General features: G+C 50.2%; 1 protein-coding gene across 1 annotated transcript in view; it reads left to right on the plus strand.

Annotated features, from left to right (window-relative positions):
* Nucleotides 1-23,672, plus strand: part of FMNL2 (formin-like 2) — a 76,180-nt gene that overhangs the window by 17,778 nt on the left and 34,730 nt on the right. The window contains 4 exon segments of the mRNA XM_009884027.1: nucleotides 1,402-1,554; nucleotides 13,082-13,190; nucleotides 14,606-14,682; nucleotides 17,057-17,150. Of these exon segments, the coding sequence (XP_009882329.1) occupies nucleotides 1,402-1,554; nucleotides 13,082-13,190; nucleotides 14,606-14,682; nucleotides 17,057-17,150 (433 nt within the window).

A 23,672-nucleotide genomic window follows, 5' to 3' on the forward strand; every position in this document is an offset into this window, starting at 1 on the left:
TGAGGGCGGCAGAGCAGTGGCACAGGCTGCCCAGAGAGGTGGGGGAGTCTCCCCCTCTGGAGCCATCCCAAACCCGCCTGGACGCCGTCCTGTGCCACTGCTGGAGGTGCCCCTGCTCTGGCGGGGGGTGGCACTGGGGGAGCTCCAGAGGACCCTTCCAGCCCTCACCAGTCTGGGGTTCTGGGATTCTGTGATCCTGTGCAGCAGATGCGCTGCGAGACAGGAATGGGAGTTTCAAGGTGATTTTGCAAGTCGGGAGGACTATGAAACCGGCTTTTGCGGTGCCGACATCTGGTTAGCCAGGAGTCAGGTGTAGTCATTTAGGGAGTAAATAATAAAATTATTAATGATTATTGAATCTGATGAAATTAGTGACTATTAGAACAAATTGAGAAACAAATCCGCTTTCATTAGTCGTTATATCACACAATGTGAAATAGTTGTTCAGCAGAGGATCTGTTTCTGTATATCCACAGACTGTCACTTCAGGATATTGTAGCAGCAGATTTTTCTAGCAAATTGTACGAAAAGAAGCGGCAGGTTAAAGATACTGTTGTAGTTAGGAACTGAAGCTGACTAGAGTTAATATTTTATTTTTAGAAAAGATGCCATTGGATGTATATATATCATTGCATAGAAAAGAGATTTTTGGTGGGGTTGCAATAAAATTAATGGAGGAAAATTATATGTTTTAAAATGTCACTAACTGGAAAAAACTGTGCACAGCAAAAAGAAGCGTTTGTATAAAGACTTTCTTCCTAAAATTGTACAAATGTACGCAAGTTAGCTTGCTGGGTTTTTCCCCTCTGTAACGTGGTAAACATGAGTAATAACCTCAAAAGCTGTAAGGGGAACAAGCAATTTTTGCTTGAAATAGCAGTACGATGGGCAGCGAGTCAGAAATCAAAGAAAATCTGTAATGATTATGGTAATCTGTTACATATGCTGGGAGATTCGTGAGCACCAACAAGGCAGTGTAAATGCTCGTGCACATATTGATGGCGGAAACTGCATTAGTACTTGCACAACGTATGGATTTATTGAAATAAAATGGAGACAGCTTTAAGCATTCCCCCTCTTTCCTTCGAGGCAGGGCATCAGCAAAGCAGCCGATGTATTTACTTTACATTGAGGTAGAATAATACGTAGCTGTTTGATCCTTCTGAAATGGTATGCTTGTGTGGTTGGCTGCTCCCTTTGTCAAGGTCCGAATTTGCTGCACCGTGTGTTTGAAGCTCGCGCTGAATTGGAGCCGAGGGGAAGTGAAGCCTGCGTTGCTTTCTTCCTTTGCTTTTGTGAGCTTTGGGGACCCGCTGAAACCCGCAGATGTTGAACAGAAAGGAAAATGCTACGTGCAGCTCTTCTGTCTAACCCAGCGTTGGAATTTCTGCTTCCTTTCAGGTTTGACTTTGAAAGTTTGGAGAACAATGTGGAAAACTCGATGGACAAGTCCAAACCTTGGAGCCGATCTATTGAGGACCTGCACAGAGGCAGTAATTTACCCTCGCCGGTTGGCAACAGCGTGTCCCGCTCTGGCAGACACTCGACTTTACGGTAAGGCGTTTAGTCAGGCAGTGGGTGACCTACAAACGGCGAGTGCCCGAGTGAGAGGAGTCAGTATGATTTTTCCAATTAGAATATTTTTCATCTTCCCTCTTTTCACAGGGTAGGTTTGACATATATAGGAAACGTGTCATTGTACTGACAGTTTTGAGATGGAAAGAAGTGCTGAACTTGTAACACGGGGCAGCATTTCACTGCAATGGAGGAAGAGGCAGGAATAACTCTGCCTCCCTTTCCAGGGGCGGAATGATCTAAGGATGCATGACGCGTTTCCATCAGGTACAATGTGGCTTGCACAGAGGAAGTCATTCCTCTTCTCCAAAGAGCATCTCAAGATTTCCATGGACCCAGCCAGCCTGGAGCTCCGACCTGCTGTCTCGTCCAAAAAGGTCTCTTGTAGCAGCGCATTCCTTCCATGCTGCTATGAACAAGACTTTTTTTATTTTTTTAAAAGTCCGCTTCCACCCTTCAAACCCGCTGTTAAGTCTAGCGTCACCCTGGGCTCTACTGTGAAGTCTCTCTTTCCAAATCCTGGGATTTTTTTTAAGTTTGTGGAAAAGGCAGGATCGCTTCCCAGGACTGAACAGCAGTCAACTCTGTTGCATTCCTTCAATGCTTCACTGTTATAAAACATAGTAAGCACCACCTTTAAACTAGCAGTGCTGTCACCTAGGGGTGCAGCTCAGAGTGCCGAATGGCTTCTACTCGTACGCTTTCTGACTTCTTTTGGCTTTTGTGGAGTTTTGTTACATAGTACTGTGAGCATAAAGGAGTCCAACAAAGATGGAGCCAGTGAGGACTTGCAGCTTTTTCCGACATCTTCCGGTTGAGGTTCAGTTTTGGTTTGTCAGTCGATGACAACATTGGCTCTTTAGTTCCCGTGAAGCGCGTCCCTTCCACCGACAGCCTGAGCTGTGGCGGGTGTGATACCTGGAAGATGTAGTTCACAGACATCAGCAGTGGAGGGGTGGAGACACACACACAGTTCTGGTAGAGAGATACCGGCTGTGGAGTCCAGCGAAATCACTTGACCAATTGATTTTTTATTTTTTCTTTTAATGTTGCGATGGTGTTCTTAGGGGTTTTGGTTTTCTTTGATCTTTAATTACTATGACAGAGAAATGGTGGAGCCTTGTGCTTGCAGGAGGATGCCTGATTCTGCTCTCTGTCTTTGGGAGGCGTGCTTGTGATGAGTTACACTAGAAATGCATAACTCGGCTATACATTACATGTCTCTTACATGTTTTCTCTTCATTTCCTTCCATCCTTTTTCCTTTTTCACGTCCCCCTTTATTCCTTACCTTTTTTATTTTCCATTTCCACGTCTCCTTCCTTGCATCCTTCATTCCCCTCCCTCTTTCAAACGCTCTCCTCCCATTCTCTCTCTCGCATCCTGCCCTCCTCTGCCCTCCTCCGCCTTTCACGTACCATCAGATTGGTTTCTCTGCCTGAGCAACTTCAGTTCAAACGCCGCCAGAGCTGCTTTTCAGCCAACTGCCTCTGGAGCGGCTTCACTTTGCGCTCTGCTGATGAGGCTTCGAGCCGGAAAACCTCGTAAGTGCCAGGTGGAAGGTTGCGCGCAGCAGGGGCTGTGCGGGGCATGGAGCCGCCTGGCGAGCGCTGCTCCCCATGCCTTATAATCTGGTAATCCTACGTCTTGGTAAAGCGACTGCCTGAGCGTCAGGGGGGAGTTTTCAGCCTCCAAAACGTGTGGTTATCACATTATAACTTCGGAGGGTAGTTTGCTTCCGTAGAGTGGGGTTTTCAAAAAGAAAAGAAAATGTTGAAGCGTGATACTCATTTTCTTTATCATATTGCAAATAGTATTATTAGTTTCATACCTAAGACGTAGAGCCCTTAGTCATTGCCTGTGTTATTTCATCTTTTTTATTATAAATAGACTTAACTCATATCCAAAACTGGCACAGAAATGTAACTCAGTACGGTATTTTTCAGCCAAGTGCCCCCTCGTGCCCACAGAGCCATCTTGGTCTCGGGGCAGCTTGGGCAGAAACTGTCCAACATTTATATGGAATTAGCATCTTTTGTTTGTGTTTCATTTAAAAAAAAAAAAATCAATGTTTTAAAATGTGTACTTTTTCAATAGCTGGGGACTGTGTGTATTAAAAACAGTAAAAGCTAAAAGTAGGTGGGAAGTTTTTAAGAAGAGTTTTTTTGTATAATTAGTAACTATTGGTTTTCTGAAAGAGAATCATAGAATCACAGAATGGTTTCGGTTGGAAAGGACCTTGCAGACCATTGAGTTCCCACCCCCTGCCCTGGGCAGGGACACCTCCCACCAGCCCAGGTTGCCCAAGGCCACCTCCAGCCTGGCCTTGAACACCTCCAGGGATGGGGCCTCAACCACCTCCCTGGGGAACCTGGGCCAGTGCCTCACCACCCTTAAAGTGAACAACTTCTTCCTAATGTTTAATCTAAACCTGCCCTCTTCCAGTTTATAGCCATTCCCCCTCATCCTGTCACTCCATGCCCCAGTAAAAAGTCCCTCCCCAGCTCTCCTGGAGCCCCTTTAGGGACTGGAAGGCCGCAATAAGGTCTCCCTGGAGCCTTCTCTTCCCCAGGCTGAACAGCCCCAACTCTCTCAGCCTCTCCTCATAGCAGAGGTGCTCCAGCCCTCGAATCATCCTCGTGGCTCTCCTCTGGCCCCGCTCCAGCAGGTCCATGTCCTTCTTATCTTGGGGGCTCCAGAGCTGGAGGCAGTACTCCAGGTGGGGTCTCACCAGAGTGGAGTAGATGGGCAGAATCACCTCCTGCCTGGAGGTGATTGACCTGCTGGCCACACTTCTGGTGCAGCCCAGGATACGGTTGGCCGGATCTTTTCCTGAGAACAAGCTAAGGGCTCATCAAGTGAGGAGGGTGTGCGGGGTGACATTTCTGGTCAAAACCAGGAGGTTTCTGCCCTGTCACTGGGACCTGCGGAGAGCCAGGCCACAGCTGCTTCTGCGGGGCAGCTCCTCTTCTGGCTTTGTTATGAAAAGCATTAAAATGGAGAGAAAGGATGAAGCGGTCCTCCCTCTTTGGATGAAAAAGGAGAAGGCTGACAATCTTAACAGGGTAATTTAAAATTCAGGGCCTGGGCTCGTCCCTGCTATGCCATAGCCATATGAAAAATGAGAACGGATTTGGCCTGGATTCCTCCTTATTAAAACGGCAAGAGGATGTGGGGAGGCAACGGTTCCTGCCAGTTTTAACACCGTTTTCTTCTCATTTTTGGTGCCTGGTTGGCAGTATCGTGGCACCAGCTCTCCTGCTTGTCCTCAACGGCTGTAGACCTGCTGTAGCGCTCAGGACCCTGCAGGGTCCCAGCTGATGTGTGCTGTACACGTATAAATACAGCAAAAGGAATGGGAGATAAGCACAAAGCCGCTAGGGAGGAGTTGTACCCCGTGCACGCTTGCCAACGGGGCGGCTCCGTCGCGCTGAGCGGCTGCCTTGCCGCCAGCCGGGGTGAGCTGGCCGCCGTGGGGAGTCACCCGGCGGTGACGTGGGCACGGAGGTTCTCTGTCTGTTGGTGTGTGCGTGGCTGAGGCTATCCATTTCTAACTGTGACTTTAACTGCCTTCCCGGAGCTCTTTTTAGTAGTGCTAAACCCTGCCAGTTCCCGGCTCACTGGGTTTCCTTGGCAACTGAGGTGGGTTTTTTTTTTTTAAGAGGAGGCACAGGGATTTGGGAAGCAAACACCAAAATGAGGGCAGAAGGATAAAAATGGGGATGAACCGCTGAGGATTTTATTGCTGCTTTTTTGGGGGGGAAAGAGCATTACTTTCACATGAGAGTCATACTCTCCTGTCAGATAAATATTAATGCAGACTTTGTAATGTCACAGCCCATTAGAAATTCCCTCTCTTCCGAGTCAGATACTTCAATTTTTATGTGGATTGAACTGAGAAACTTCATTTCTTTCTTCAAAATCTGTGGACTCTGTAATGAGAGTGATGCAGGCAAACGTATCTTCATCCATAAATGGGCTTTGAATGCATTTGGTAATTGGACTCAGATTTGGCACTGCTTCTTACGCTGCGGTGGATTGGGCTTCACCAGGAACACTGTCACTGCTCGGGCACCCGCTGACTTTGTCGTCAGAATTTTTGTCAGATGCTTGCTAATTTAACAGAGTGGGGTTTTGAGCAGTCGGTTGTCGATCTTGTGATTCTTAGGGGTTCTCGGCCTGAAGACCACGATTTTTACAGACCTTGGGCAGGCGTTGGGCGGGCAGCGGTGGCTCTGGCAGCTGAGGGTACCTCCGTGGCAGCGTGTCCCTTCTCGTGTCGCCTGCTTGGTGGCAGCGTGGGGTGTTTGTCAGTAACTGTCCTGGTCGAACTGGGGGAGAATCCCCTACAGCACCCGTCTGTATGTGCCTACAGAGGTGAAGAAAGATGCTGGCTCCCTTGCTGGATGTTAGGTGGGATGTGCCCGGTGTGGCAGAGCTCAGCCCCGCCGGGGCGTGCATTCCCGTCTGCAGTCACGCGCTGGCTGCGGAGCCTGGGAGGAGGCAGGGAGACCAAACCAAACTGTTTCAATTCCTTTTTTCGCCTTTTTTAAGCATCAAAGATCTCCTCAGCTTTATGGATTAATAATTTTCCCAGATTCTTTTCGATGAAGACAAAACCAGCAGGCTCAAGGTTGTTTGCCCCGAGAAACTGTAGCTGCCCCATCCCTGGAGGTGTTCAAGGCCAGGTTGGACGGGGCTTGGAGCAACCTGGGCTGGTGGGAGGTGTCCCTGCCCAGGGCAGGGGGGTGGAACGAGGTGGTCTTCAAGGTCCCTTCCAACCCAAACTGTTCTGATTTATTTTCTTTACATTTGTGGCACAAATCAGCTTTGTCATCCCTGTTTGAAGTGGCAGAGAGGAGACATTTTCAGCCCCAAGAGGAGATCAGAGAAATCCAAAATCTGTAGGAGGTGCCAAGACCTTCCTCTTCCAGAGTCCCTTTCTGCTGTCAGGAGGACATTTGTAATACAAACGCCACCAGCTCCAGATGACCACCAGCAAAATCGCAGAAAAGCAATCCAAAAACCACCAATGCCCAGTGAAAACCAGAGGTCCCATCGCATGCAGAGGTGGGCGAGCAGCCAGCGGGACGGTGAGGTCCACCTGGGCTGTCCTCTCCTCTCATCGCTCCTACTCCGAGGGAGCCAGCCTAGACAAACGAAGGCGTGATATTCTTTACCAGATAAGAAGATAAAAATAATAGGAGAAACCAGCTGTAACTTGTATTCGTTACTAACGCGGTGCTTTAGAAGTCTGTCTACACCGTTGGACTGCGCACATGTCCTCGTTTTAAGCATGGAAGTCCTTCCGTTGAAGTTGGTGGAGATGGCAGGAGTTTGTCTTGAGATTTGTGCTCGCTTACCATGATGGAAAGGGCTTTTATTTACTTGGAGTATCTCAGTTTGTTGCGTAGGTGTTTTAATTATCCATCTGTGGGTCTTCAGTGTCGGCGTGAGCTGTTCTGCACCAGAAGACGCCTTTGCATGTTGTGTTTTCTACGTCTCAGTTGTACAAAGCGCTGGGTGAGGCCGGGACGTGCTGGACATTTTCGGCAGTTCTGGCTGGTCCCATTAACAAAGTAATGTGGACGTGGAGGCAGGAGGAGTATAGCAAAACTAATTTCTTCAGGCTGGTTGGGCTGAAGGGTCCTTCTCACCTCTCTGTAGGAGGCTGGTGGGTAAAAGCGCAGCCTGGTCTCCAGAGGCATCATGGCAGCGCCTGTATCACCACCCAATTAACTAAATTGTTAACAAATTGAGTAAAAATGGTGTGCGAGAAAGAACCTTAAACGGTCCTGTTTATTTCAGCGCAGATTTATCCTCTCTCTGAAGGGAGGTCGGTTTTGCCACGCGGGTGCAGCGTCCCGGCTGTGTCCCCGCAGCCTCCGGCAGCAAAGGCACAAAGCTGTGGAGTCGCTCCCTCCGACGTGTGACATCCCGTACCCACCGCCGGCGGCGGGCAGGAGGAAAGCATTACACGCTGCAGGAGTTTGCACATGGGCAGGTTTTCTGCTTCTGCTTTTTTCAGAAGTAAAGGTTTTATAGTTCTTCTTTAAAGGAGGGGCAGAGGAAATAAAAGAGGAACCATCTGAGTTTAATTACCGGGATAAATATACTCTTGGTGACATAATCTTTGACCTGCAGCAGACAGGAAATCAAACCCAACAATTCATCCAGATGCTCGGATCAGCCTAATGTTTAGTAACAAGAAATGAAATAAAAGCAAAAGAAGATCATCCACCCTGGTTTGGCTCACGTCGTGTAAGGGGAGGTGTTCGAGCTACCGCCAGCCTGCCCTGCCTTTGGGAAGGAAACAAATAACATCAGGGGTCGTTGCAATTGCCCCTAGTGCAGCGAAAGCTTCTCGAGCCTTACTTCCAGCGTGCAGAGTCGTCGTAAAAGAGTTTCTGTACAAAAAATCCTCATTAATTCTTGGCATTCATGTCTGTGTGAAGAAATTTGCATCTGTTGAAGGGAAGCGATCTAAATCTAGGGCAGAATCCCATCTGTGCTGGAGATATTTTCTCTGCAGTGCAGCTCTCGATTGCATATTCTGTGCCCGTTCCTCAGCCGAATGCTAAACTAACGCGGGGGGAAGCTCCGCGCGCCGGAGGGTGCGGGCTCTGCGTATCGCTGATGGCATCACTGAACAACGCGCCACCGCCGTGCGGGACGGGGGGAAGGCAGGAGGGCTGCGGCAGAGAGCGCGGTGTGCAGCCTGGCGCTGGGGCAGAGTCCCCGCAGGTGAGGGTCCCCTTGGCTTTTGGGAAGAGGACAGAGCAGGTACCTCTGCCTTTGCCTATTCGGTTGGTCGTTGGTATGAGAAACCTCCAAGTGATCATCTCCAGGCTTCAAAACAGCAGCTTGCCTGGCTGCGGGCAGGTAGCGCTGTACGGGGTGTCTGCAGCCCTTCTTGGGTTTCTCTGGGTCTTTTCCACCTCTTCAGAAGCGGCAAACATTGTTTTCACCTCAAGCCTTCCCAGTTGGTGCCTGCATTGCTTTGCAGAGCGGGGGTTTGGTTGGGTGCCCAGAAAGCCGTGCGGGCAGCGAGAGGTGTAGGGGAGAGCATCTTGCAGCCCGCAGAGACTCCGTGCAGGGGGCTGGATCCCGGGGAGAGGGACCCAGCGTGTTCGGGGGACCCATTGCATTGCAGGGTATCCCTGCTCCTCAATTCTGTTTCTCTTCGCTCCCCAGGCAGCTGAAAATGCCAAGTTCTGGCTTTATGGTCATCTTTTATTAGCGTAAGGAGACTTGCTCCCATTTGTTACAGCTGACGGCACTCTGTCCGATGTTTAAAGGCATTCTGAAACGTAAGAACTTGATAAACCAGGCACTGAGGAGGACTTTTTTCTTCTATCAGTGGTGTGATAAGGATCTAAATAGTCTACTTATTTAAAATTTAAAGGAAAATAATGTATGCAGCCTTTAGTAGTTTAAAACCGAGATAAGTCATTGTGAGAACAATCTCTGTATGACTAGAAATGACTTTTAAATCGTTTTATTGCAGTGTTTTTTCGCATTTAGTGAAATGATTGGGTGGAAATACGCTAGTGCGGTGGGGTTACGCGTTTTCCAGCTGACGCAGGCAGTGCTTCCACACTTCCCAGTTCAGGCTCAAGGTAGGGCTCCCAGTTGAAGGTTGCACTGCTCTTCGTTTGTCTCGGGAAGGGAGATCTGGAAGACAAGTGCGTCCCCGAGCGCAGGGGGTGTGTGTGGGCAGTCAGCCCCTTGGTGGGGACCCACGGCTGACTCCCTGGCTGTCCCCGTCCCCCCCAGGAGCAGCCGGACAGTGTCCCGGAGCCCAGGTGCGTGCAGTGCAGCGCAGGACCCCATCCGAAGTGCTCGTGGGGGCTGGGGGCCAGCGGAGTCGGCCCCACGGGGCGGGGAGCAGCCTAGTCCTGTCCCACTCCCGTGCCCCTCCTCGGGGTCTGCTCCCCGAAAGCCGGCTCCCGGGCTCTTACCGCTCACTGCTCTCAGGCAAAACTAGGTCATGTTTCCCGCAAACCTGAAATCCGTCTGGAGTGCCCTGAGCTGATTTAGGCATTCATATGTAGAGGGAGGGGGGGGGAAAGCAGTTTGACTGAATTCTGCTTTGAATTTTGGGGTTTCTTTCATCTCGGCGCTCCTGGAGAAATGAAAGCGAAGGGAAGTAATTGCCGAAGCCTGAGAGTCGCCGGCTCTCCGTGGGCAGGGAGGTTTGGCACCGCGCTGCGGCGCTCCCCGCGTGTTCCGCTCTCGGCCCGCGCCGGGGCTGCGCGGCGGGGAGGGCTCCCGCGGGCGCACGGGGGCACAGCCGGGGTGCTGCGGAGCTGGCACCGCTGCCCGGCACGCGGGACATCCCCGCTCGCTTTGTACGTTTACCGTGAGAGAATTTGCAAGTGCGTCCTTTGTGTCAGGGAGGTAGCGAGTCAGAATAAAACGAGTCTGGTATTACTTGTTCCTGTATTTATTATTAATCTTTACTATTATTATTATTACTATTATTATTAATCATCATCATCAGTGATTTTAAAAGCTACGCCTCTTTTTTAAACAAAATGAGTAGCATGGATTAGACAAGTATCTGCACAGTAGCATCCACAATAAACAGGGCAACCCCCCAAACGCACTCCGGAGATGCAGAGGACAGAAAGAGGAAACCAGTGCAGTGTGATAACACCAAAGCCGTATCTAATCCCCTCTCTGACGCTGCCCTGGGGCAGACGCTGAGTGCGGGAGATGCTCAGAGCACTTGCTTCGTGCGAGCAAGGCAGACACCCAGTGATGTTTCTCCCGGTACGTGCTGCTGCTTCCAGCAGTCTGTAGATTTAAGTATCCCGATCGGAGGATTGCATCTTGCGTTTAACAGTTCTTGATGGGTTTTTTCCTCTGTGAATTGGTGTAAGTGCTGTTGGAGCCCGTGCCGGGCTCTGGGCTCCGCAGCAGTGGTGCTGAAGAGCTCCCGCTCTCCGGAGCACTGTGTGGAGGAATGCCTCAAAAATGACCAGGTTTGCTTTGATCCTGTCACCGGGTAATTAGATGTGACGCCATGTAGTTCCCGTGTTAGGAGAAATAATGACAGGTCGTTCCCCGTTGACTCCCTGCGTGCCACTCAGACTTTCCCGGAGCGGTGGCATAGTTCTCGGATGGAAGAGCCTGGGTGTGCGTGTCCCCTGGAAGCTCTCCCGTCCCCCAGCGCTCCTTCGCACGCTGCCTCGGCGTGTGCGCGCGGTTGTGCTGCGAGTCATTGCTGAGTGCCAGTACTGGTGCGTTTAACTCCTGGTTAGGGACCGGAGTGAGAGCTAAGGGTGCTGTAATCCAGAAGCTTTCCCCACTGCAGTTGTTTCCCCAAATCAAGGGGAAGAAAAGCCTTTCCGTGTGTGTTCTCCAGGCTGCAGAGGTGGCCCTGGCAAGTGTGAGGCCAGCTGCAGGTGTCTGAAGAAGCCTTCTTTTTACTGGAGGTTGCATTTACTCCAGCAGTCAAACTTCATCTATGAATTTCCCTTTTCTCCCCCAGAGGAGTTGCTCGTTCCATAGGAAATGTCAGAATTTGCACATCACTACACGTGCATCACGTTATTTTTCTTTCCATCTTCCTATCGGCAGATTTTTATACTTTCTTCCTCCCATTTTCAGGCCCGAGCGTGATAGTTGGAAATGCAAAAGCATTCCTGTGCCTGCCCGGAGGTTTCGGTAGCCCCCGAGCCAGCGAGCTGCTGGTCTCTGCGCTCACCGGTGTCGTATAAACTGGGAGCAAATCTCTGGATGCTGCAGCCCTGTGCCTAACTGAGACCCTGCCTGCACCTTCTCTCCCGGCTGTTCTTACTCTGTAAATTGGGGCAGCACGACAAATAATGTGTTTTTCCAACCCCAAACCAGCAGCCTTCACCACCGCTGTCGGCACTGCCGGCGGTGCTGCCGGCTGGGGCTGCTCGGGGGCTTTGCGGAGCCCCTCGGTGTCCCTGGCACAGCCGGGGACCCCGCAGCCCCCCACGGGTTGGATGGGGCTTGTCCCGCAGCGTGCTGCTCCCGCGGCTCGCCAGGGCACCGCGGTGGCACCGCGGACCCCATCGCCCGATGGCAGCAGTTAGCGCATCACTGTCAAAAGAGTGTATTGACCATAATCCTCTTGTCGCTTATTCGATTTCACATATATAAGGACATATATGTATTTCACATGGCAGCCTGTCTCCTTGTCTCCGATTTCCTGTGCTCAGCCCGTGGAGTGTGTTTTTTCTCAAAAGAAAATAAGCAGTATCTCAGGAAGAGCTGAAATGTGGTTTTCATTTACTATGCCGTAGAAATGACAGCTTTAAGGATTTCCCTTTGTGTTTATTCCGTGTACTTATTTAATTGAATTCGAGGTTGATGTACCAGTTAGGGGTCACAATTAAAATAATTAATGCCTCTGTTCTGAGGAAAGTTCCGAAGGGCTGTATTTTCCCCAAATAATTTGGAGGCCTTTCAGAAAGCTCAGCTGCGGAATAGAAGAGAGGCACCATTCTTAAAGGAGATGCAGCGGGGATGAATACATTTGCTGATGCCTACGAACGTTCGGTTCCATTAAAAGCCCGCGCTGCTGCTCCTGCAGAGTAAAATGCACGGGGAAAAAAATCTGGAATCCTTGCGGTCGTGGGTGGTTCGTTCCTTCCCCGTTCCGTGCCACGAGAGATGGAGGTGTCTGGCTCTGGCTGGGTCACACTATGGCCGGTGGCACCGGCTGTGCCGGGTGGAGGGACTGGGACCGGTGCTCGTGGTGGGGGCTGGCGCTGGCTGGGCAGCGGTGGCCGGCAGGCAGGTGTGGAGTTGGGCACCTGCGGCTTCGTACGCTGCCAGTCTCAACGGCCCCTCACCTTCTCCCTGCCTCGTCTACGTGTGTGTTGTCTGATGGTCATCTGCTCTGCAGAACCAAAAGACGTCTGCATTAATCACAGAATCACAGAATGTTCAGAGTTGGAAGGGACCTCTAGAGCTCACCCAGCCCCACTCCCCTGCTAAAGCAGGACTGCCCAGAGCACATCCCTCAGCACTGCATCCAGGCGGGTCTTGAAAACCTCCAGAGAAGGGGACTCCACCCCCTCCCTGGGCAGCCTGTGCCACTGCTCTGCCACCCCAACCGTAAAGAAGTGTTTCCGTGTGTTGGAACGGAACTTCCTCTGTTCCAACTTGTGCCCACTGCCCCTCGTCCTGTCACTGGGAACCACCGAGAAGAGTGTGGCTCCATCCTCCTTCAACCCACCCTTCAGATACTTGTATGCCATAATAAGGTCTCCCCTCAGCCTTCTCTTCTCCAGGCTAAAGAGTCCCAGCGCTCTCAGCCTTTCCTCATACGGGAGATGCTCCAATCCCTCAATCATCTCGGTTGCCCTTCGCTGGACTCGCTCCAGGAGTTCCCTGCCCCTCTTGAACTGGGGAGCCCAAAACTGGACACAGAGGAGCGTTTTCACCCAGAGGAGGAATATCTCCATTTCTTTATTCTTACCACCTAAACATGGTCTTGTGATTGATGAGAGCTGTTTTTGTTTGCAGGTATAACACCTTGCCAAGCCGAAGAACGCTAAAAAATTCCAGATTAGTGAGTAAAAAAGATGATGTCCACGTCTGCATCATGTGTTTACGGGCCATAATGAATTACCAGGTATTTCCCTTTTTGTTCTTTAGGACCACATAACTGCTTTGTTGTTGGGAGGGGGGAGGAGAAGGTTGATGGTGAATTAAGGTAACACAGAATCACAGAATGTTCAGAGTTGGAAGGGACCGCTAGAGCTCACCCAGCCCCACTCCCCTGCTAAAGCAGGACTGCCCAGAGCACATCCCTCAGGACTGCATCCAGGCGGGTTTTGAAAACCTCCAGAGAAGGGGACTCCACCCCCTCCCTGGGCAGCCTGTGCCACTGCTCTGCCACCCCAACCGTAAAGAAGTGTTTCCGTGTGTTGGAACGGAACTTCCTCTGTTCCAACTTGTGCCCAACCCTGACGCAAAGGTTTAGATTCTTGCTCGTTCTTAGGCAGGGTAGCTGGGAAGCAGTGTAACCCAGTCCTTGTGCCACCATGCACACGATTTAGTACGGTTGTGAAGCCCATGTGCATATTGGGCAGGTTCCTGTTTGCAGTGATGGGCTCCGTTTGCATTAACTTATTAGGCACGCAGCTACACAACCGAAGCTGTAATTCTTCTCAGGATTTAGTACTAACACTTAGGAAAGATGAGAATTTTCCAGAAGAGCTGTACACTGATGGAAAATCCAAGCGGTCACTCTTGTTCCGTCTTTATCACAAGGCGGTTGCAATAACTGCAAATCAAAGAATAAACCAGCCCAAAGCTGATCTTATTTTCATGACTTTCTCTTCTCTTCTGTGGGATGCCCTGATCATATGGCATGCCCGGGTACCTTCAGCAACTTGGGATTTTTTGCTGAAACAGTAACAGCTAAAAGTGCTTCAAAGAAAGCCTGTGGTGAGCACCTTTATTACGAGTTGTGTGGTTGTAGGAGCTATTTCTAACACGGCTGTGTATGGGAACTCTGCCCTTGGGGATACGGGCTCCCTGGGGTTCACAGGCTGTCTAATAACCAATACGGTGTTTTCCAGAGCAATTCTTTTTTTAATTTTTGGAGAGCAAAGCCAGCAGTTCTGCCACAGTAACTGCGCACTGCGGGCGCTCCATGGCAGCGTGTGTGCTGGAAAAGGAGTCATTTTGGCTGCTGAATTGCAAATTCCTCTTTAGAGGGTAAATGATGCGCTTGACTGTCGGAATTAAAAGCAAGAGGGAGGGGAAAGGACGAGCCGAGGGGTTGGCAGTGGTGGAGCGGACCCTTTTTTGTTGGCTGACGTAGCCAAAGCAGGTACTTTCGACACTGTCAGTGGCACTGTTCGGCACGGTGGTAGATGGAAATGTGCTGGCTGACTTGGTAAACTCAACAACGTTTTGTTTGGTTTACAGCGCTGTGAAGGACTGCCGCCAGATCTGGTCAGAGATACGTAATTTGTTGGATTTGAAAAATAATAATTTCAGTCTCAGAACTGAAACAATATTTTCCCCTTCTCTTTTCAGTATGGATTCAATATGGTCATGTCGCATCCACATGCCGTTAATGAAATTGCACTAAGTCTGAACAACAAGAATCCCAGGTAGGCTGCACTTGCTTTTAGAGGGTTTAAGAAGTGGGTAAGTAAAGAGTCCACGGAGAGGGATTTTCAGGGTTATGTTTATGCACAAACCCGTAGCAAAAATCAGACTTTGTTCTGAATCAGATTAAATCTGTGTTGTGGTGCAAATAGATGAGCAATTGCCAGCTAGTTCCCTTGATTTCGGGAGCTCCTGACTCTTCGGCTGAAAGTTCTCTCCTTAAGCACTCCGTCTCGACGGCAGTGCAAAGACAACCTGGCTGATAATGAGCAGCTTAGCCTGGGATTCTCCTGAAGAGTAGGAAAATCTTCTTAACTAGGCGTTGTCTGAGGGGCCCTTAGGTTTACAGTTCTTTGAGAGGGGGGTTCGTTCTTGTTCCCTGTGGGGTTGCCGGTGAGCCCCGGCGATGAGGTGGGAATGGCAGAGGGGAGGTGCGGGCAGCGAGGCTGCGTCCCCTCCTCTCCCCGCGCGCGCCCCTCACCCTGGCGCCCGCTTCCAGCAAAGCCTGGAGCTGCAGACCTCCTGCATGTCTTCACGAAACCAAATGTGACACAGTGATGTTTGCAAGGGAAGGTAAAACTAGGGGGTGAGGCAAAACTAAACAGCACTATAAATCTCTCTCTCTAGCCTTTGCTTAGGCTGTCCGCTTGCCTTACAGTGCACTGCTTGAAATCTTGCCCTGATGGAACTTCGTTCCTTTCTGTTCTTTATCCCAGCAAGCCTGGGCACAGCATACCTGGGAAGGATACGGGAAGTTTAGTTTTTGATCATTTTTGGTGTCCGGTGCCTGGAAATCGGGTGATAAGAGAGAGCCCAAGTTTTCATTTGCGAAAGAAGTTGGTTATTTAGATTTCTGTTTATTTAAAAAAAAAGCTTTCAAATGTGGCTTAACGTAATGTTAGTGCTGTTCAAAACCTAATTTCTTTTTGGTTTAGCCCCATGATGATTTTTTGAAGAAACCAGAGGTTGGAGTTGTCTGAGATGTGCAAAAAGGGAAGCGGCAGCTCTGAGCGATGCTGCAGAGCTGCTCCCGTCCCCAGGCCGTGCACGCTGCGGAGCTGGGTGCCGCAGGAGTGGGTGGAGGATGGATGTAGGGACTCCTTTTTCTCTGGTTGTGCCCCAGTGGATGCCACCGACACAGCCGTAGCTGTCCTCTCCCCGTCCCCACCCCAGATGTGTAGGTGAGCGCTCCGACCAGCATCGGAGACGTGGGCATCCCGTGGGCTCTGTGCTCAGAGATCGCCCTCCCCTCTCCCGCAGTCACGGTTCACCGCCCGCCCTTGGAGGGGGTATTGCTGAAGATCTGTAGTAAGAACCCCTTGATCCGGTCTGAAAGAGCGTGGATTTTCTTCTTGTGGCAGGAAAAAAAAAATTGATGAGTAAGAATTGAAAATGATACATTTAAAATTTCCTAGGAAAGTGAACATTTTATCTGGTTTCCAAAGATAACCTTGACACTTTGAAAGCCAAAAGGTATTTCTTTTTCTGTAACATCTGGTTTGGGTCAATGCTTTGGCATGAGACTAATTTCATATGTGTCTGCATGATTTTAATACCTGCTCAGAGCTCATCTGGCCATAAAGTCCGGTTGGTGCTTTTGCCTTACGTGAACCCGGTAAGAAAGTACCGGGGATTACTTATATTAGAGTTAGACTGAGTCTGTTGCATGCTTTTCTTTCAGTAATCTGTTGTCTTCTCTCGTTAATATGCCTGTGTTAGCACTGCTGTCAATCAGTTGCCCGTATTTCCGATTCGAGAGGGGAGAGATGTGCTAAGGCATCCTATATTCACTTCAGAGAACCACGTCTTTTTTTTTCGTGTGTGTGTGTGGCTATGAATAATTATCATAGAAAATAATTCAGATTTGTATCGGGCAAAATACAGATTTGAATTATAAGCGCGTTCGGTAAAACCTGGGCTGAGAAGAGCGGGCTGCGCTGCGGTGGAGCCGGCTGGCTGGTGGCTGCCGTGCGGTGATGCTGGCTTGGGGGAGGCTGCCCCCGCTGCGGGCTCGGGCAGGTGGGCTCTGCGGAGCCCAGGCTGTCGAAGGCTGAGGAGGACTGCCTTTGCCAGAGCTCTGCAACTGCCACGGGTTTGCTTTCAATTTCCACCAGCGTTCGCGGTTTAAATTTTTTGCATGTTTTGAGACGTGTTAAAATGGGGGAAAGCTGCATGATCCCGGGAGAGTCGCAGTTCCCTGGATCAGGTGATGCTCAGCATTAAACGCCTTGTAGGTTTACCGGTTTCAAGAGATTAAAAATACACGGGACGCGATCTGCGTCTCCCAGTGTCTCCACGTGTGTTTTGCAGGCAGGTAGAAAGAAGGTGGTTCGGCACGGGGCGGTCGTTGACTGTCGCTGTTTCTTTTCTTCACAGGACAAAGGCCCTCGTCTTAGAACTTTTAGCAGCCGTTTGTCTCGTCAGAGGAGGGCATGAAATCATTTTATCTGCATTCGATAACTTCAAGGAGGTATGTTATTCTGCTTTATTGGAATTTGGTGTGCGTGTCGATATTTCTCTTACTGTTGGCTAGAGTTTTCTCATGCAGCCAAATTTCCTGGAGTAAGGATTTTCCATAAATTGCAGATTTTCCGTAAGTCACTTTGAGCTGCAAAGTAGACTGTTGATACCATCATTTTCTTCATATTTGTGTAAAAGAGCCATAATCCCAACAAGATGAATTCAGACTGTGGATTGCTCCCTTTGCCTTTTGGTCAGTCGAGCTGTGTCCCTGAAGTGGAAAACTAATGGAGATCTTGAGAGCTTTACTGCAGTTCTTCTGTCTCTGGAACCATCAGGAGCGGTGTGTCAGGTCTCCTGTTTTCAGAACCACATACACAAGCCCTTAAAATGCAAAACTCCTGGTTTTCCTGTCAGTGAGGATTTTATTTGTGAAGAAATCACAAAATAAAGTCTCTGTGGTGGAACACTGACTACTGAAATTAATACAGGTGTTCCAGTTGGCTCAAGTGGGGCAAAAGAGTCATTCATAGGTGTATATGTTCAGGCGTCTCAGGTGTTTGCGTCCCGTGGTTAATGGGATTTGAGAACATTGTTCAGAAGCACTAGTGGGGGAATCAAGTCCTAGAAAGCTGCTGTTCTCGTTTATTTTGAGTATTGGATGTATGTGTGGATTTATTATCAAAGAAGAAATGAATTGAAACTTTCCAGCTCAAAAATTGTTAAGGCTTGATGAGTCCCAACTGGACTATGTATGAACATGCAGCGTGTTTTTCCGTAATGCCGCTGTTGCCGTAAGTAGGTTAATGCAGACGATCAAGAAGCCAAGTTGTTAATTTTTTTTAGTTTTTATGTTTGGGGAATTATTTCTGGTGGAGAGATACCAATCTCTGATTTCCATCCGCTGTAAATATTTGCACGTCGTAGGCAAATAACTGTATTTCTGAGGTGCTCATCGTTATGCGGAGCCAGAGCAAAGGGTTTGAGGTAACCATCTCCAGCGTGGGCCCCTTGTGGAAACCTCAGCTCTGCGAGACCAGACCTGTCCTGGGCGTGAGCCGTGCCGTGTCCGTAGAGCTGCCTGAGGACAGAGGTGACGGGAAAGGCCCGGCTGCTGGCGAGGCTTCCCCGGCTGTGATGTGGAAGTGGAGTTGGCCATGGAGAAAGCCTTGCTCCTGCGTTCCGCCAGCGCGAGGGGCGGTCAGCGTATGGAATAAGACAGGACATTTCCAGCTGGGGAAAGGTCTGCAGTCCTGTAAGGCGGGCACAGAACTGGAACTGGGAATTGTGGTTCGGTTCTTTCATTTATTCGTCGGTAGCCGTGGGCAAGCTGCCGGTATCCGTGTCTTTAGTGGCACCTTTGTGAAATGAAGGAATCACGGAAGCAAATGCAGATGGGAGTGTTATGAAGAACAATTGGGTAATATGAGAGAAGTGCTTTAAACAGGAAAAGCGCTGTAAACATGCAAAGCACAACGTTATTATTCCAGGCTTAAATTCTTCTGGCTTATTACTACTCTATTATAGAAGTACGACTCATTAGGGAGGTCGGTGTCTGCCAGGATTTATTTCTTCCATTCCTGTTCATGTTTGATCAAATCCTTTGCTACAGTGGAACTGTTGGATGTTGCGGGTGAAGGGGGTGCACGAGGAGGGAATTTTACCTGTCTCAGTTCTGCATTTAGCTGTTCTTCTCTTTATCCAGTTACACTGCTTATTTCTTGCTCCGTGCTGTTGTTTTCCGGTTTCCTCCTGGGTAAGTTTTCAGCAATGGTTTCGAGTCTTCGTGTTTATAACTTATTCAACCGGTATATTAAAACTCTCTGAGTTGCTGACATGTGAAGTAGCCGGGGTTAGATTTCTGGCAGAATACTTCCCATTTAAATTGCTGGAAGCTCAATACTATTTGTGTGGCTTCTGTAACTATGCGTTGCAGGGCTGCCATAGCTCCTCTGTGGTTCTTTCATCAGACACTGTGTGCATATTTAGGACAGATTAGACTCGTCGAACTAGATCTCTGCCACTCTATCTCCTTGCCATAAAATAACTTCAAAAGAAACCTGAACTCCCGCCTAACACTTACCCTGTAATAAAGTCAGTTGGGAAAACAGGATTTTTCGGACCAAATTCTGCTTTCATTTACATGAGGATGAACATCAACTATTTCATTAGGCTTTGAGCTTCGCTCTGATGTAAATGAGAGCAGAATTTGGTTCTCAGGGTCTGACTAAGCCAGAAAACTGCAGTTGATCTGAATCTTGTCAAGAATTCTTTTTGAAAATGGCTTTTCGTTTGAAAATGATTTTACAGGCCAGTCTTTTTCTGGCTGGGCTCAGGATGTTCAAACGGAGGGCAGTTTGTTTTGCTAAGCTGCCTCCTGACAGTTATTCTTGTCCCTTATTTCATCTGAAACCATTGATTCCCGTGCGCAGGTTGTGTCTCTGTGCAGGGGACTTGGCTCCGGGCGCTACAGACGCAGCCCGGTGCTCGCTTTTCAGCACAGGGTTAACGTGGTGATGAACAGGTCGCGTCTGACCATAGAAACACGAGGATGGTGTACAGAAGGTACAACAAACCAGGAGCTCGAGATGGAATTGAATAAAGCAGAACCCAAGAGGAAAAGAAGATCCCGAGCCGTTGTTCCTGATGGGGAGCGGAGAGCGGGAGAGGGACGGAGTGGGTTGGGACGGATGGGCGGGAAAGAGGGTGTTTAATGCAAAGTTCGTTAGAGCTGAGGAAAGCAGGCTTGACGCAGCCGCGCTGGCGGTGGGAAACACCAGTCCCCTCTCTCAGGCCAGTGAGGGGCAGAGCTGTCGAATAAGGTGTTTTCTTTTAATTTTGCCGAAAGGGAGGACGCAGTTACAGTGAAATCCTCATCTGTATTGATGAGAGTGAATCGGGAATTTCAAGGGAGACATCAGCGTTAGTTTCGCATCTGTCTTTGTATTTCTCCTTTGTGTTCTCTGTAGCGTTGAAGGAGTTGTTATGTTGCGTACAAGCAGGGGATGGTTTAGGTCAGTCTCTCGCGGTGCATGTGTCTGCTTTCTGCAGCCTGCTCCATGTTTTGGGAACTATTCGGCATTGACAGAACGACAACTTCCAGCTCTGCGAGAGAGAAATGCCCCAAACGTTCACGCACATTCTGGGTTTGGTCATTCCATCCAGGCCAGTGCAGCTGTTGTGTATCATCCCCAGTTTCCGGCCTAAATTCAGCTCATTGGTTTTCATGAGGTCTCTATCTGGGCTAAACAGGAGAGAAAGTTCAAGTTAAAACGCCAAGAGCCTGTCCCCGCTTGGTCCTTGGCAAGGTGGATTTTTACACCATCCTGTTTCTCCTTTCAAAAATGTATCTTTCATAACTCTCATTGCTTTTGAAGTCAGCTTAGCCCTCAGCGCAGGAGAGACATGGACCTGTTGGAGCGGGGCCAGGGGAGGCCCCGGAGATGCTGGGAGGGCTGGAGCCCCTCTGCTGGGAGGACAGGCTGGGAGAGTTGGGGGGGTTCAGCCTGGAGAAGAGAAGGCCAAAAAGGGGAGACCTCAGAGCCCCTTCCAGTGCCTAAAGGGGCTCCAGGAGAGCTGGGGGGGACTCTGGATCAGGGAGGGGAGCCATGGGATGAGGGGGAACGGTTTTAAACTGGAAGAGGGAAGATTGAGATGAGATATTGTGAAGAACTTCTTGCCTGTGCGGGTGGTGATCCCCTGGGGCAGGTTGCCCCGAGAAGCTGTGGGTGCCCCATCCCTGGAGGTGTTCAAGGCCAGGTTGGATGGGGCTCTGAGAACCTGATCCAGTTGAAGATGTCCCTGCCCATGGCAGGGGGTTGGACTAGGTGGCCTTTAAAGGTCTCTTCCGGTGCAAACTATGCTGTGATTATTTACGAAGTCCAGCTGCTGCTTCACCCTTATGTCAAGATAAGCCTCAGTTGCTCAGCAAAGTTCATACTTGCAGGGTGATCAGCTCTTGGTTATGAGGAGCTGTACTAGCCAGGAGGGCCAGCAGACGCTTTGGTTTGGCTGCAGCCGCTCTGGGTGTCATCAGGCCTCAGACAGCCTCTGCAAGGTCCTGGAGCAGAAGGAACGCGATGAGGTTGGGTGGTGCTGGAGACTACCACTCGGTGGGAGCAGGGCTTTGCCCTCGCCTGCAGTAAGCGGCTCTGCGTGTGCTCCGGCCACCCGCACTCCGCAGCTGGAAAACTTCCTTCGTCTGAGTGATGCTCGACTGAATTCCGCTGCATTTATGGGAAGTAGTTGGGAGTTACTGTGCCACAGGTAAGCCATGGGAATAGCTGGGGTGTTCGGCTATTCCCTTAGATTTTCGGCACATTCTGGCCTGTTGCTGGTTCTGTTTGCAGCCACCTCTTATTCCCAGCACCCCGTGCCGAAGGCGAATGCTGCGTGAATGGGATATCGGAGCCTTGGCTGGGGGAGCCGCTCGGCACGGCCGCGACCCTTGCCTTTACCCGCTTGCCAGTGGGCTTCCTTAGCAGCGTTCCCGGCCCTTTGTGCTTGTTTCCATGGATTTGTGAGAACTGGCTACGCGGTTTTATCCGAGTTGCCTGGGATTTGTGTCGCAGGACGAGCAAATGCGCTCCAGCAGAATGCCAGGGGAAGAAAAGGAGAGGGGAGTTAGCCGCAAGACAGCTTTGGGGGAGCTCCGCGGGTCACAGACCAGATGCTGAGAGCTTGTGCCCCATTTAAATTAAAGCAGGCTGAGTGCGCTGCTGGAAAACAAGGTATATTTTCCTAATGCTTATTCAGAGTAGTTAGTTCATTTTAATAGTGTGATTACATGTGCGGGTATACAGAGAATTAAACTGCTGTCTTTTACTGCCAATAATAAAACTTTGTTTTACTGTTATTTCATGACTTACTCCCCTTACTGTTTCCTGGAGATGCTGTTTGGAATTTGCAAAGGCGCGTTGCGCTGGAGCTGAGGCACGTCGCTGTCCTGGTGAATCTGCCCGTTGGCCATCAGAACTGGCGCAAGCACGTGGCTTCTGACACGCTTCTGCTCACTTCGCCCAGACCTGGTGTGGGGACGGTGCTGCTGAAACCACAGCATCGCCACGCCGTGGTGCCTCACCCAGGACCCAAAACGAGCATCGTTCCGAAGGTGCCATTGCTCTCTGTTGTTTCTGACATCTTGCCGTAATCAAAATGCTTCCGTCCCTTGCTGCCTTGTCAAGGAAGGATGTTTGCACGTTGATGAGATTCTACAGATTGAGATCTTTTAATCATCAGTGCCACTGGCCGGATACTTATAACATACTTGTGTGCCGAGAGTGCATTGCGTAGGAAGTGTTTTCCTGCAGCTGATACTCGTTGGAAGATGAAGAAGGTTTTACAGAGCTGAGAAAAAGAATAAGGGGATAACCAAGCCTGCTGTTCTCATGCCGAGATTTCTACGGTGGGGTAAAGATGTCTTCAGCAGGTTGAAAACCCAAGCGCTTTCCGTACTGAGGGCAGCTGTAGTTTGTCACCTGCACCCTGCCAGCTCTTTGTCCGGGAGGTGTGAAACAGCGTGTGGGAAAATTCACCTTTCTGTGTGGCTGGCTTTTTGAATTGGGGAAGAAATACGTTTTAAATGTAGCAAAATAATCAACGGGGAAATTGGAAAGCACTCAACTCCACTGCTGGTGCGTGTGATGGGGATAAGGAGTGGCTGATCGCTGGCTGGCCCCGTCCGCAGGGCAGGTGGGGACTCCCCGGAGGCTGGACCGCAGCGCGTGGTGTCTGCCTGCGCAATCGCAGCGAGTCGGGCTCCGGCTCGCGCCGTGGCAGAGCAATCCCTCCGGTTCAAGAGTGGGTTTTAAACTCGGGGTGCACTTTCCTTTCTCTTTTCTCATCCGAGTGCCGAAACCCCGCGTTGCTTTGCATCCCTCTTGGAAGTGCAGCTCATGGAGGAGTTTCTGCTCTCCTGGCTGACCTGTGTTACGTTCTGCTGAAGACCAGTGTACCTGTTAACTGGGGCAGCTCTTTCCCAGACCCCCCTCCCAGGGAGTCTGAAGCGAGCGTGGATGGGAGCCTGCCCTGACGGAGACGTGTCTCAGGCTCCTCGGGGACCAGCTCCGAGCTGCGCTATGGGTTAGGTTTGCTCCACAGTAAAGTTTATTATGGTTGTGCATTCCTAGCAGAAGTTACGCAATGCTTTCCCCATCGTATCTATCTGTATTTATATACATACATATATGTGTGTATATATATGAGCCGGCAATGTGCGATCTCAGCCCAGAAGGCCAACTGTATCCTGGGCTGCATCAGGAGTGTGGCCAGCAGGGCGAGGGGGGACTCTGCCCCTCTGCTCTGCGATGGTGGAGACCCCACCTGGAGTGCTGCCTCCAGCTCTGGAGTCCTCAACATAGGAAAGACATGGACCTGTTGGAGCGGGGCCAGAGGAGGCCCCGGAGATGCTGGGAGGGCTGGAGCCCCTCTGCTGGGAGGACAGGCTGGGAGAGTTGGGGGGGTTCAGCCTGGAGAAGAGAAGGCCAAAAAGGGGAGACCTCAGAGCCCCTTCCAGTGCCTAAAGGGGCTCCAG

This window comes from Charadrius vociferus, unplaced genomic scaffold (genome assembly GCF_000708025.1).
Source record: "Charadrius vociferus isolate BGI_N301 unplaced genomic scaffold, ASM70802v2 scaffold434, whole genome shotgun sequence".
NCBI lineage: Eukaryota > Metazoa > Chordata > Aves > Charadriiformes > Charadriidae > Charadrius > Charadrius vociferus.